The 15881-nt window shown below is 37.2% G+C and overlaps 1 protein-coding gene across 3 annotated transcripts in view; it reads left to right on the top strand.

Moving 5' to 3' along the window:
- The window catches only part of EPAS1 (endothelial PAS domain protein 1), a 93372-nt gene extending 77924 nt beyond the window's left edge, over positions 1-15448 (top strand). For all 3 annotated transcript variants that reach the window (XM_026695858.2, XM_026695856.2, XM_087932226.1), the window contains 9 exons: positions 5870-6017; positions 6537-6745; positions 7257-7444; positions 8200-8310; positions 9104-9591; positions 11478-11601; positions 11712-11835; positions 13148-13330; positions 14645-15448. In XM_026695858.2, coding sequence (XP_026551643.1) covers positions 5870-6017; positions 6537-6745; positions 7257-7444; positions 8200-8310; positions 9104-9591; positions 11478-11601; positions 11712-11835; positions 13148-13330; positions 14645-14796 — 1727 coding nt within the window. In that variant the 3' untranslated portion in view covers positions 14797-15448. The remainder of the gene's footprint in view (positions 1-5869; positions 6018-6536; positions 6746-7256; positions 7445-8199; positions 8311-9103; positions 9592-11477; positions 11602-11711; positions 11836-13147; positions 13331-14644) is intronic.
- The last annotated feature ends 433 nt before the right edge of the window (positions 15449-15881 follow it).

Genomic DNA, 15881 nt, shown 5'->3' with positions numbered 1-15881 from the left:
TGAGAGAAAGAAGTTCCCTGTTGATAGGTGCTGACATGAGCTAGAAGCTTGGATGAATTAATCTAGATTGACCCAGACTGAACCCTGTTTCGTCATTCATTACAGACAGACTTACCTATACATATGCAGATATGCCACCATTCAGGGCATAGGGTCAGTGTCCAACTAATTAAATTGGGCAGTGGTGCATTTCAGTCTCCTGGATCAAACACTATGATCTACCAGGGCCAAGAAGCATTCCTTCTCAGTAATTGTGCTGCCCTTTGGAATGAGATATTGTATCCCCAGACATCCATTGGCTACCACCCTGATAATGTTCAGAACATCTTTAAAATTTTGACTGTTGTTCCAGGCTCTCCAAAAGGATGCTTGTGGAGACCCTGTTGGTTATGTTTTAAGTTACAGGGAATATGTTTGTCTGGATATGTAGGATTGTCTACTTTAATCCCCTAGGGGTCATTCTGTATCCAGGTTTCCTCCAAATATGATAAATAAATAAATAACCTTGCTAACTGAGGCTAACACTGCAATATATCTGTGGGTCTTTAATGCACCATAAAAGTTATTGCTGCTTTTAGCTTGTAATTGGAAAGTTAGTTTTTCTCAAGCAGAAAATAAATAAACAAAAAACCTATCTTGATGGCATTTGATAAATGTTATAAATGCTAACAGGAAAGGATTTACCCATGTTAGGGACTTGGTAGTGGAGGATTTTTTTTTGTGGGGGTGGAATTCATAATGAAGGGAAAAGGAAAAAGTAGATGTTTTATGAAACTATAAATAAGCAAATAGCTGTGTGAAACATGTTACAGGAAAAGCAACCTGAAGAATTTGTATATGGATACCAGTCTGCTGAGTAATACAGTTATCAGAAACAGAAATAAAGGGGCTATTTAGATCACTGAATCCAATCCCCTGCTCAGTGTTTTGGTAGCGCTGTGGCAGCTCAATAGCTTAATGATGCTGGAGATGGTGTCTGCTCCAAAGGTTTGAGTCCTAGCACTGTGTGGCAGGATGAGCTCCCATCACTCACCTCAGAGTCTATCCACCTAACAGTTCAAAAGCATGTTCTGTGCAAGTAGATAAATAGGTACCATTTCAGGGGGGAGATGAGTTGGTGCTCCATGCAGGCAGGCAGATTCCTGCCAGTTCTGAACCTTTCCGTTTGCAGCACCTCTTTGCAAGTCAAGTCCAAAGAAGGGAGGGGCCCTTTGATAACACTGCAGGAGAGCTGCTCGTCTTTGATGCAAAACTAGCTTGCTCTCCTATGGCGCACCTTGGGAAGAGTGTGAACATGTCCTACAATGGAGCTGGTAAATGGTCAGCCAAACTACTACTCTGTAATAGCAATGTGGTTTCCTGGCTAATGCAATAACACCATGTGCTACTACTGCTAATAAAAATAGTGCATTGGTGGGGAAATATTGGAAACCCTTTAAAAGATGTCTATTTGCCAAGGTTCAGAGACCTGCACAAGGTACTTGAAGGCCAACCTATGGATGGCCATGTTTTAGAAGTCTATAGTGACTCATGCAACCACACTATAATAACTCTGACAGCTTTCCTTTCTTAATGCTGTATATTTAGAACAACAAAACATTAACTGCACAATCCTATGTATGTCTCAGAAGTCAGTATGACTCAGAAATCATTCTCATCAAGATTTATTAATCCTCAGATAAATGAAAGCAGGACTGCAGCTTGTTCTATTTTTATTGCTGTCTGTCCTCTTGTCTCTTAGTTCCTTTCATATTGTTTCTCACTGTAGCTTGTTACATAATATCTAAAAATAGATGCTAATTATAGTTACCTATACATTGTCATTGCAGAATAGGGTCTCAGTTTTCCTATGGCTTTTTTCTCCCTAAGAACAAGCATTGAGTCAAGTAGAGGAAAAGATTATGTACTGAAAATGAGGTATTAACATACATTCATGTGGGGATTTTTTTGTGGTCTTACTGGTTTGCTTAAATGGGTGTCACAAACTTCATGGCAGCCTTTTTAGGAGAATACTCACGATATTTCATAAATTTTCTTTCTTGGAGACTTCTGGTATAGGCAAGCATAAACAATTAAATGCCAATTCTAGTTTCAAAAGTGCTTGTACAATGTCCTGGCACTGCTATTTTTATTGGAGAATTAAATACATCTTGTTTGTTTGTTTTAAAAAAAGAGATACAACTATTTTAATGACCAAGGAAAAAAATGAGTAAAAGCCTCATTTCAAACTTTCAAAACTTTATTGGAGTTATCAAATGCAAGTCTAAGATAATATTAGATACATTCACTGCAGTTATTAATAAAAATAAGGAAGATGGGATCACAATTAATTAATTAAATTAATTTGACACCAGGCTAGACACTGGGAAACAATTAGTCCTAGTCCCATTTTAGGCATGTGACTTCGACTAGTATTTCTCTCTCAGTCCAACCTACCTCACAGGGAAGTTGTTGTGGGAAAAATAGGAGAATGGAGTAGTATGCATGTTCACTACCTTGAGTTCTTTCTAAACATAATCAAGGCAGGGAGAAAATAAACTAATGAATAAATTTACATTTTATTGAATATATGATATGGGGAAAGAGAATGAGACAGAATATTTCTATGTACTTATGCTATAAAGTCATCCAAATGGTATTAATGCTAATACAAATTTTCATTTGAATTTTCAGTCTGTTCTGATCCCACTGAACTTTATTATTCATTTTGGTTGCCAGCCTTTAAAAAAAAACCAAAAAAAATCTAGCATATATGTATTTTTGCCATTTAAAACAATTGTAGTCTTTTAAGTTAGGAAATTATATTCACTAAAAACAGGTAGCCCTTCACTTAACAACCATTTATTTAACATCAGTCCAAGGTTACAATGGCCTGAGAAAATGTCACTTATGATCTGTCCTCAAAGTTATGATTGTCACACCACTAACCCTCCACAATCATGTGGTCTTAATTGGGCACCTCCCAATGGCTCTCCGTTGCAGCAATTTGCAATCATGTGAACGTGATGTGTAACCTTTCCTGTTGGTTTCTGACAAGCAAAGTCAATTGGGGAAGCCAGAGTCACTTAATGATCCATGATTCACCTAATGGCTACAGTAAAATTGGTCATAAAATTGGGTTCGATTATGTGATGACTTGTTTTCTAGTGCATTGCTTAGCAACCAAAATTCCAGTCCCAATGGTAGTTGTAAGTTGAGGACTACTGTGGGCATGTATGTGCAGCTGTGAAGGGATATGGTCTAGAAATAATATCTGGGTAGAAGGAAGCCACAAAGTGCTCTATAGTTTAGAGAGTAAAGAAATAGGAGATCATGCTGTAATTTGAGTTGTGAAGTTGTAGTTTATTGTTCCTTAACTGCATGTTCACCTGTATAGCTGTGTAAAAACGTAAACGTTCAAATTTATGCAGATGAAAAATATCTGCTTTTTTAAACTATAAAATCACATTCGTTAGTCTGAAGTAAAAGAAAAAGTAAGAGAAGATGGTGGGGGGAAATGTTCCAAAACAATTGCTACAGAATAGAAAACTGTCATGAGAGTAGTCTTGGAAAAATTGGAATATTGAAAAAGAAAGAGCATCAGGAGTATTGGTTTAGTAGTACATCATGTGCCATGCAAAGAGTCCAAATCACAGACACAGGACAAAGTGATAATGCAGCGTGCTCTGGGTTGTTATGAAGCTGCTAGGTAATTCAGATTTAAAGGAGCCCTGCTTTGACTTAATATTGTAATATTGTATCTTTCCAATCTTGATTTAGGATATGGCTTAATCTAATGCATGTTCCTGCTTCCTGCTTTATGGTAACCACTTCTGAATTTAACAATAGCATCACAGACTAGACTTCTTCCAGAAATTCAGCTATTTATGACTACAATTCATTGTGAAAACTTGAATCAGAGGAGGGACGGGAAACAGCATTCTAAATTCAGTATGTTAGGGCAGTATCCTTAATAAGGCAACTCATAATATGCAAGATTTCCAGGCACTGGACAAGAAGGCATATGGGAGGGGAAAAGAGCTTGCGTTAAAAACATGAAGTCTGCTTTTAACTGTAGTCTAAAATGAATTATTGAAGGGAATTGCAAACTTTTAGCCTTTTTAATAAAATCAGTTAGTTGAAAAGGAGCTCCTCACCCCATTTCAAAGTTCACTCCTAACTGCAAATTAACAGCATTATTTTTTTTAGCTTGTTTATAATTTATGAGAAATTGCAAGTGAGCAGTGGAAGGCCAAATTTGTTGCTAACACCCAATTTATTAAAGGTGGCTAGTAGCATGTGCAGACTGCATAGTATGTTCAGTGATATGTTTCCTTTTTTTGTAGCAATCAGCTAGCAGTTACCCTTCAGTTGGCCTAAAATGAAAGAATTATTTATTCACCATTAGATATCATTCTCCACTAACATATCTGCAACAGCAACTTGTATCAAATCAGGGTGTGACTTGTTTTCTTTTAAAGATGAAAGCACTAAAACTCCTCTGAGTAATGTAACAGGCACATCACATGATGATGCCTTAATGAGTTCTCGATTAAGAATCCCATGTAATAATGTTTCACAGACAAACAGAAACCATTTGCTTAAATGATTTTCAGACAAAATCTTTGATTATTATTTTTTTGTTTATGCACCTCACTAATCTAATAATCAAAATATAATCTCTTTAAGAGCAAGATTATTCTGAATGCAGAACTTCACCAATAAAGGGATGCAATAAAAACATTAGAGGAGCGCTTTGTAGATTATACACAAACAAAGGATTTAGTATGGCTATTTGTTCACCTTAAAATGGTTCTATGGCTGTCTCAGAAAAGTCCCAGGCTATTGTTTCTATAATAGTCCTGTTTATTAAGCAGTTCCTTAGTAACGTCTATTTACACTAAATGGGAACTCAAGATGGCTTACATACCACTCTATTCTTGCATTTTTACCACAACAAAAACACTGTAAGGAGGTTGAGCAGAGAGATTGGCAGACCTGAACCCAGATTTTGCCGGTTCTAGTCCTAGAATCTAATAATACCACATTAATCATAATACCACATTGTATAAATTATAATAATAAAATTTGATGGATATTTACCCAGAAGCAAGTCCCAGAATTAGAGCCTCTCAGATTTTCCATTTGCAAAATTGTGCAAAGTATTTTTGAAGCTGGGATTTAAATCGTGGAAGAATTTTTCAGGCTTTATAATGTCAAGATAGTGTGTGTGTGCGTGCGCGTGCACATGCGTGCGTGCGTAAAATCAATATTTACAATATCTACAAACCCATCAAGCAACAGTCATTGTTTTTCTTGCCTTTGTTGTTGCTCTTTTGAGTTTTTCATAGCCTATCATTGGCTGTAACTATAGTAAATATATTATACTTCTAAATTCTCATCTAAATCAGAATTAAGCCAGCTTCAAGGCTGGGGAAAATGACAACCTGGGGAATCCAATGCTGGAAACTGCCTCTAATCTCAAGGAGGGAATCAGATGAATTCTGTGATCCTTGGGAAACTGCCACAGAGCTCATACAGAAGTACCGAAATCCATCACAGATGTGACTTCTGCCAGATGGAGATATAATTGCCAATGGGAATAATGGAGATTGCCTGGTTTCTCTCATCTGAGTTTTCTCCTCTCTTAGAAGATGCACCAATGGAAAAGGAAGGTCAATTAGAAGCTTGCAAGGGTTGAGAACTGAAGTGGGCCCTTACTGCTTATTGTCTTGCTGCTCCTTACTTTGTTTCAAGTGAATTAATCCTTTAACAGATCTGTGATGCCACATATTTCTGATGCTTTTAGCAAGGTATCATAATACTGAAAAATGATATTGAAATTCAAATTCTCTTCTTTCCATGTTTCCCTTTCCTTCTTTATCCCCAGTGTGTGGAAAAGGTCAAGTGGTTACAGGGCAGTATCGCATGCTAGCCAAGCATGGCGGCTATGTGTGGCTTGAGACCCAAGGAACAGTCATCTACAATACTCGGAACTTGCAGCCTCAGTGCATAATTTGTGTTAACTATGTTCTAAGGTAAGGCAGCTGAAATCCCAAAGAATGCTAGCTAAATGAGAACAGACGAAGAAGCAACACAGTCTGAGCAGTTTTGCATGTTTCTGTAGGAGGTCTCAAAGATGTTTTTTCCTTGAGGAAGATGTTTCACTTCTCACCCAAGTTCTGACTGAATGGTGGGAACGGAACTGATTTGAAAGAAGTTTCTTGGATGAGAACTATAATGCCTTCCTCAAGGAAAAAACAAAGTCCTGTTGCCTTTTGAGAAAGCATCTTTGGGACAGCCTTTGCCTGGATGACTGGAACCTCCCTAGACACTTTTAACAAAGCTTTATGCAAATCTCTCAAATAACAGGGAAAGTATGGAGTGGGGAAACGGTAGCTCTGCAGATTGTTGGAGAATCCCAGGACTCAAGATGATTGTAAACCAACAATATCTAGTTGTCCCATGATCTTTGATTATCTCTCTTATTGTGATTCTTTGTATTTACATGAATACTGTCTTCCATAATACAAATATCTAACCCTTTATCTTGGTAGTGAAATAGAGAACAACGACATTGTATTCTCCATGGATCAGACAGAATCACTTTTTAAGCCTCATATGATGGCCATGAACTCTATATATGACCATGGAATTCCAGTGGCTGATAAGAGTGACTTCTTATTCAGCAAGCTGAAGGAAGAACCAGAAGAACTTGCTCAGTTGGCACCAACACCAGGCGATGCAATTATTTCTCTTGACTTTGGTTAGTAATATTTTGGGAAAAATGAGTGGTGAAAATCATCTTGTGTTTGTATTATAGTTAACCACAAGAGAGCTAGTAGATTGTAGCATCTCCCACAAAGTATCAGGTAAACACAATGATAGATGATGGATGGATGGATAATTATTGTTATGTTTCATGCTGATGATTACTCTAACTATGGATAATTTAATTCTTGATTAGATAGAGTACAAACAGCCAAGAATTATTTTGATTGTGGCAGAGTGGAAGTATGGTTAATTGACTGATTGGAATTGATTAATTAAAGTCATTTATTGGCATATCAGTGACTTCAAACTTACAAAAGAAGCATTAGTGAGCATTGAATGAGGTTTAATATCTCCCACTTAATTGAAATTTAGCTGTCAACTACTTGGGGAGTAAGATAAGCTTCCTAATCTGAATATATTTTCCAGTTTGTTTTCTTTTTCTTAAAAAAGTACTAGGATTTCTAGTACCAAGGATGAACTGAACTTGCTTGCCTCAATTTCAGGAACGCAAAACTTTGAGGAAATTCCCACCTATAACAAAGCTGTGATTGCTCCAAACACTCAGTGGGCTCCAGAAGGGAAGAACCAGGCATCCCAGACTGAAAAGCTGAGTGTGCCATCATTTACCTTGCCCCAAGTGGCCCCTGGCAGCACTACTCCCAGCGCAAGCAGCAACAGCAGCTGTTCCACCGTAAGAAAGAACTTTACATTGAAATCTGGCAGCATTGCCAGCTTTGAAGTGTGGGGTTTTTTTTTTTCCACCAGCACTAACTGGAGTTATAGTAGAAATAGTATTTTTTTAAAGGAATTACTTCCAGTTGCCTTTATCCACTGAACTCAAAACCAATATCAAAGGCTGATGGTGGGTGAGATCAATTTGGTGTAATCCTACTTCATTCAGAATGTGAAAATGAGAGAAAAGGAATGACATTTTCAGAGAATTTATCAGTAACACACACACACACACACACATGCACCCCAGTAGCTTAGAAGGGGAGCAGCCATTCCCAGACCTTAAGAGGTTAATATGGAAAGTCACCAGTCAATACAAAGGCAAGAGCAGGAAAGAAGTGCTCCCAAACAGAAATGCAAAATTTCCTATTACCTCATGTGATTCTATATCAATCTTTAAGGACAGAAAGCAGTGGGACCCAGTTTACAATTCTCTCACTCACTGGAGATTTGGCTAAATCAGCCCTGATCCCCGAATCAGCAGAAGGAGAAAAAGAAGCACAATTCAGTGTTCTCTTTTTTTGTGTCATCATTTTTGCATCATAATTTGAATGGGAAGCAAGACACAGTTTTGCAGCGCCAAGCGCTAAAAAAATGGGACTATCAGGACAGTTGGCCAGGTCTTTTCTTTCTGGTGTTTCATTCTATGCAGCTAACTGCATTACAGCCATTTGTGTACTTGTTGATAGTCTGTTTTCTCATTTCACCCTAAAGCCAAGTAGCCCAGGAGATTATTACACTTCTTTAGATGAAGACCTGAAGATAGAGATGATTGAGAAGCTTTTTGCCATGGACACAGATGCCAAGAATCAATGCAGTTCACAGGTAAGAGAAACCATGAATAAATTAGCATCAAACCAAAATTCAAAAGAGCATGCTGTTTCAGTTCCTTATATGCACTCAAGGGTCAGTGGCTACTGCTCTTATTCATTAAAATGGGAAGCAATTATAGTGCAGGGATTCTGCATTAATGGGAGAGATATAATGGAAAAATCATTTCCATTTCCCTAGACTTGGCTTTTCCACCTGGCAATGTCAAACTTGGGGCTCTTTATATAATGACCAGTTCTGGAAAACCGGTAGCAGAAATTTTGAGAAGTTTGGAGAGCCAGCAAATACCATCTCTGACTGGGGGTTTTACAGTATCCTTCCCCTGCCACTTCCACCAAGCCACACCCACAGAACCGGTAGAAAAAAAATTGAATCCCATCACTGATATATAATATATAGTATTATATAACATATCTGACAGCTGCTAAAACTTCCACCATTCTTAGTCTTGGTGCTATAGTATTGAAGTCTAAAACATCTAGATCACTCACATCCCACAGGCCAGGCGTGTTGGCCACTCCCGTGCCCAGTTTAGCAAAGGGTGGAAAAGTCACGATATGTCACATGACGATGCGAGTTTGACACCCCTGATCTAGATGGCTGGAGAATTTGGTTTAAATTTGGGAAACTAGGAAATTGCAAAGCCATATCTTACATGGAGTAAGGCATATTGTGCCTTAGACATTGTTCTGGGACATGCAAAAAGAGAGAGATTCTAGCTTTCTCATTTTAAATTGTAAATTTGTTTTTCTTCACTACCCCACCCCTTTTAATTTTCATTGGACAGAGTGACTTCAATGAACTGGATCTTGAAACTTTGGCTCCTTATATTCCCATGGATGGAGAAGATTTCCAGCTGAGCCCTATCTGTCAAGAGGAACGTCCTCTGTGTGAAAGCATCCAGCTTCCGCAGCACAGCTTAAGTAACATGAACAGTCTCTTCCAACCACTTGCTCCTTCTTCCCAAAGCGACTTCCTGCTAGAGAAATATTGCCAGCCAGGATCTGACAAAAATATGCCAGCAGGCCAAGGGACTCTGCCACTGGCATTCTACAACCATGGCAGTCAATCGTCCTCATTCTTGCTGCCCTACTATGCACAAGCCAACACTCCACTGTCTTCAATGGGTGGGAGACCAAATACACAGTGGCCACCTGACCCACCATTACAGTATATGCCAACAAAATGGAGAGGAATCAGCAATAAGTCTTTAACAAGCTCTGCATCAGACCCTCCATCACTGCATTTGTCCAGCATAAGCACAGATAGGAAAAGGTAATTCAACACAGAAAAGGATTTTGAAGATAATAGACAAAAGCAGTTTAAATACAGCAAAATAATAGCTAGATTTTTCATTTTCCACATACGTTCATGCTTGTGGAAGCAAGTGGTTGAATCAAAAAGATGAAAAACACAATATGCATTAATGGCAAAACAGAAACATCAGAGCAAAGCTTGTTATCATATAAAAATAGAAAATTGCCAGCAAAACCATTTGTCAAAGGGTCAGAGAAAGGTTGTGGTTTCGTATGCCTATTTTTAAATAAGTTATCAGAGCTTCAATTAAAGAGATTGTGTGCTAGGAGTTGAAAATGACTTCATGGCACATAATCATATCTCTTCATTAAAAAAAAAACACTTAAAAAAGTGCTCACATACTGTGAGAGTATTTGCACAGAGTATGTGTACAACACTTTTTCTAATCACTGCAGCTGAGCAAGGATTCCACTTCTTTCATTAGAGTCATCTTTTTATCCAAAATAGAAAAGGGGAAAACTTGAGGAAACAATGAGTGTTGTTTGACTCTCTGGGTGGACATCTGAGTGATCCACAGTTTTTAATCAATTTTATTTCTACTTTGAAATTTCTCTGAAAGTCACAAGCTGCACCAAGCATTTAACTATCTTTTAACAAACCCACATATTTTCAAAGGAGGAAGTGGACTGTATGTTACCTAGAAGTTATGCCAGGTGATAATCTAGTGTGAGTATCAAGGGCATTGTAGGGAGGGGGGAAATGAGGATGTAGCCCAAAGTGTTTATCCACCCATCCATCTGAAGTCCTCTCTTGGTTTGAGAGGAGCTTAGCATACATTCCAACCTTCTGAAATGTTAAGTCCTTTCCCCTCAGCATACCACAATGTAAGGGAGGAGTACAAAAAATGTAATTCTTGTTCCCAGCATCCCTGTGTGCCTCCCAGGAACCTTGCAGACTACACACTGTATAAGGAATCTGGTTCAGTTGCACCTGAGAAAATTAAGGAGCAAGAATTCCAAATCCACCTGTTTTTTATCATCTTTTGGTATGAGGCACTCAAGATACAAGGAAACCAAGTATCAGCTTGATAGTGCTTAAGGAGTTGGAGAAAGACTGAGGAGACTTAGATTACCAATAGTACTAAGTTACTTTGGGCTAGTCACTTTTTCTTAATTTAACCAGCCTCCACAATATTGTTGTAGAAAAAATGGAAATAAAGTTTACCTATGTTGCCTTAAGTTTCTGGCCAAGAACAATTGTAAATCTGACAAATAAAATCATAATTAAAATAAATGGTTGGTATATAGCCAATAGGGAAGGGATGGGATCCATATGATTGACTTTATCCATGAGGGGGTAGATTTCAAGCAACTCCCAGACCATAATTTATCTTTGCACTATTTATTAACCTTAGAGATAAACAAACTGCTAATGTTGACTTCAGGTATCAATGAGTGAATGTCTGTGGCGCAAGCTAGTGATTTGCCCACACCAGAGAGTCAACAGTACTTAGGCAATAGAAACCAACTGCAGAAAACAGTTGTTGAGCAATGGTTAAATAAAATGCTATTATCAATTTGCACAGCTCACTCTGTTCTTTCCATTTCAGCTTTTTGATAGGAGATTTTACAGAAATAATGTTTCAATTTTTATTAGCATTGACACACCTTATTAATGTTTATCATTTGTTAATGTTTATCATTGTGCCAGTTATGAATCTCATATCTTTTCTCAACTACTAACCACTTTTGTCTTAGTAAAAATATTCTTGCAAGCTTCTGTTTTAACCATTGATAATAGGAACAGATCTGAAAAAGATTTCTGCAGACCAACATGTCACATTTTTCTGCATTAAAGTGAAGTCTGTTTCAACTTAATTTAAAAAAAATGATTTGTTTTGATAGATCACTGGAAAGTTTTGGACAGCGTGGCATAGATATAAATCCAGCCCGAGTTGCTCTTGCCAACAGTCTGAAGTTGAAGCGGCAGTTAGATTATGAGGACCAAACATTTCAACATCTAAATGGGGTAAATTTATTATGACTGATCAATGTATTTTGCCTTTCGTGTTTCTAAATATAAGGTTGTACAAGTTTCTTTGAGTAGCATATCTTCATGTTTTGCCTTACCTACCATAGACACAAGATGACATATCCGGCCTTAATCCAACCCACTTAATGTTGAAAAGAATGAAACTTCTCAGAAGTGAAAACTGTGCATTGCATTCAGAAAAGAAGTCACTCAGCACAAGTGTCCTTAATGGTAAGAATTTTTAAAATTGGTAATATAGAAATAGCATTTAGACTTACATACCACCCTGTAGTACTTTACAGCACTCTCTGATCATTTACAAATGTTGGCATATTGCCCCCAACAATCTGGGTCCTCATTTTACTGCCCATAGAAGAATGGAAGGTGAGTCAACTTTGAGCTGGTCAGGATTGAACTCCTGGCAGTGGAATGCAGAGTCAGCCTGCAATATTGCATTCTAACCACTAGGCCACTAGGCTTCATATCTAACCAAAAGAAAACACACATAGTGGAATAGATCACTCTTTGGCGGCTGTGAGCAGAATACCAAAAATTATTCAAAAGAGGTATGCATATGCTTTTTCTTTCATATTTACCAAATTCTGTGATACCCTATCTACACTCTGCTTCATCATTCTTAAAAGTAAAGGTTCTGCTGAATAAGAGTAGTGGACCATCTTCTCTAGTATTATTTCACACAGTGAAAATTCAGATACTTCTGAGAACTCTACAGGCAACTCAAATGACAATAACCGACAGTGGTTTCTGTAATTCAGAACCAGGAGTCATCCAGCAAATCTAAATGATATGAAATTGGATGTCTAGGGAAACAAGATCTTTTTCACAAAACACATGGTTAAAATGCATTGTCAATTACCATGAGATATGATGTTGATTCATAATTTAAATGTCTTAAAAAGAAGCTTAGACAAATGCATAATGGCCACTAGCCATATATTGGCTATTTATAATAATAATAATCAAATATAATAATCAAATAATAATCCAAAGCCCTTATGTCCTGCCTACTTTTCAGTATCATATATTAACAGGCTCAATATCCTTTAGGTGTCAAAATGCCTTTAGGTTTTTCAGCTATTTTTCAATGACTTTTGGCAAGATAAGAATATCTCTATATTATATATGAATGAAAACTGGGTGCATGAATTCATTGTTAATATCTAATCTATTCGTGCTTATACATAGCTCTATCTTCCAATATTGCCTATTATATGTATGCATAAACTAATTCTAACCTTCAAAAATCTTTGTGACTTAAGATATTATGAACTGATGCTCACCATTAAATTGACTCTTGTAGCTGCTTAATTTCCTTCTGCAGATGTTTGCAATCTGGAAAGTATCCACAGAAAACAATTCATCATTTCTGAAATTGCCTTACAAAAACATGGGACTTCTGCCTATCTGCCCCACCACCATCACCACACACAGATACTTTCCCAGGCAAAATATAAATTTGGCTATGTGAAGCATTATGTTTCTGATTGCATTTTAAAGCCAATTTTTAACTTTGTAATTGTAGATAAGTTTCTTTATAACCTACAAAGATGCGCAGGCCAGCCAGTGCATGTGATGCAGCAACAACAGCAGGATCTACCACTGTCCTCTGGCAATTCTGCAAATAATTCCAAAGCAGTATACTCTCCGCCTTTTTACAAAACCCCTTATCAGGATTTCAGTGTATTTCAAGCTCATAGGATGTCAGGTGAGTGTCATGTCAAAGATTACATTCAGTAATGAAAAAATTACTTTTAATAAAGATAAGAATACTTTAAATCGGTTCCTTTAGTTGGGGGAGGGGCTCTTACTGTGAGCTGTTGAAAGTGATCAAATGAAGTACTATGATCAATCTGCTCAACAAATAAGTTGAAGGTTTTTCCATAAAGTCTCATATAAATAAAGCTCAGTTGCTAGGGTCCTCGTGGACCTTGTACTTATTTTGGCAAAAATAAGCGGTTTGCCATTACTATCTTCTGGAAAAAAAAATTTCTTCCCAGTTCCCATAAACTGAGATACCTATTATTCTATTCTGTTCTGTTCTGTTCTGTTCTGTTGTGTTGTGTTCTGTTCCGTTCCATTCCATTCTTTATTTCTATTTCTATTCAAATCCCACCTTTATTATCTTTACAAGTAACTCAAAGCTACAAGCTCATCTAATCCTCCTCCCTCTTCCGATTATTCCCTACAACAATTCTATGAGGTGAGTTGGGCTGAGAGAGAATGATTGGCCCGAGATCATCCAGTTGGCTTTTAAGGCTAAGGTGAGACTTGAGCTCACAGTCTCTGGCTTTCTGGCCTGGTGCCTTAAACACTAGACCAGACTTTCTCTTTTAATGTTAAATAATCTCTCTTAGTTAAAAAAACTAGCTATAGAAAAATCTATGTGATGGTTGATATAAGTCAAAAGTAGCATTGTTTTGTGAATAACCAGAGATACTAGAAAACTGGAGAAGTATAAATAAATATTTAAGAAATGGGAACATGGATAATTATTGATCAGTGGGCCTAATGTCCCAAATGTGCTTTTTCAAAAGACTTATGGGGGGGTATTGAAGATGTTTCACTTCTCATCCAAGAAACTTCTTCAGTTTTGATTGAATTGTGGGAATGGAAGGATTTATATTCCTTGCATAGATAATTTATATACCTGAATTCCCACCATTCAGTCAAATCCTTCCATTCCCACATTCAGTCAGAACTGAAGAAGCTTCTTGTATGAGAAGCAAAACATTTTCAAGGGTAGGGGGGGAATGTTCAGCTGCCTTTTGAAAAAAGCAACTTTGGGAAAACATGACCTGGATGACTGAGAATCTCCATAGACAATGAGACTAATATTAACTGGAGAAAGAATAGGTAGTAAACCATTCACCTAGCATTTGAGTCTAAAAGCAGTTTCCAGGTTTTTTTTTACTTTGATTATACTATAATGTGACATTTTTTAAGTTCAACCCAACTGCTGCTAAGACCCTTCGGGTATGAAATATTGCTCACCTTCTGCATATATATTTTTGCCTCTCAGGAGTTGCAAGTCGTCTGCTCGGGCCTTCTTTTGAACCTTATTTGTTGCCAGAATTAACCCGATATGACTGTGAGGTTAACGTTCCGGTGGCGGGCAGTTCGACACTTCTGCAAGGAGGTGACTTGCTTCAAGCTCTTGACCAAGCCACCTGAGCAAATCTGGTTCACACACACCCCTCCCCCGCTGATACTGTTCCGAGCAGCTGCAGTTTCAAAATATATTTTTGCAAGTAGACAATTTCTAATACCAATTTACATTTTTACAAGATTTTACTTACTTGTTGAACTTGTCCACTTTACCAAATAGTGGCCTTTCTGAAAAGTTAACTCACGTTCTTATTTGCTTTAAAAGAAGTATGCATCTACTGTATTTTTCCTTTTATTCCAATAAAGTGTTCCTTAGAAAATTTATATTATATTATTCCCCTTTGCTGTGTGTAATTTATATGTTCTGAAATTTCCTCAATATTCATGCTAATTTAAAAAAAAAAAGGCTTTGCGTGTGCTAATGCCTGTATGTAATACTTTGGCTCAATTTATTGCAACTGTGTCATTTTTTTTTTTTTTTTTGCCAAAGATTAAGTGAAATAAATCTTTCCCCTGATGATAGTCAGCAATGCCTTATTCAAACAGAAGATCTATATGGCCATTCCCAAACTGTTTCTTAAATTTTCTAGTGTGCAAAAGAATGCAAGTTTCAATCTTTTTACAAATCCCAAAAGAAGAGAAAAATCTGTGTTAATTCTAAGAATTAATAGTGTGTTGCCTAATCCCTGTGAAAATAACAAATTGTAGTCTAATTTAACATTTGGGTCAGTGTCCTCATTTAAAACTGAATGTTCTGGTAATGCAAACAATGGTTTGCAATAGTATGCAGAGGCTATGCATATCAAGAACAGAAAATGAAGCAAATGTGAGAATGGATCATTTAGTTCCTCTGTAACATTGCAAATTATCTTAAAGTGCACTCACAGAACATGCAGCATAGAGACTGGGCTTCAGCGTTTATCCTGATTTAGCTTTAAAGAGGGATGTTTTTTCCTGTTGTGTATCGAAGAGCCAAAGCTATCTGGCCAATCCCTGCCATGAATTTAAACAATATGGAAGTGCCTTCCTTACCTGATCTTAAGAGAACTCCCACAATTCAATGTTTTCCTAAATTAAAATAGGTGGGAAAGTCGCTGACTTTTTAGGTTTTAAGCATGTATTTTGGAAAAGAATCCAAAACAATGGAACTA

This window comes from Pseudonaja textilis, chromosome 1 (assembly GCF_049901715.1).
Source record: "Pseudonaja textilis isolate UNSWEBS1 chromosome 1, rPseTex1.2, whole genome shotgun sequence".
NCBI classification, from domain to species: Eukaryota; Metazoa; Chordata; class Lepidosauria; order Squamata; family Elapidae; genus Pseudonaja; species Pseudonaja textilis.
Note: the sequence above shows the minus strand (reverse complement) of the source record. Positions and strands in the feature narration are given on the sequence as shown.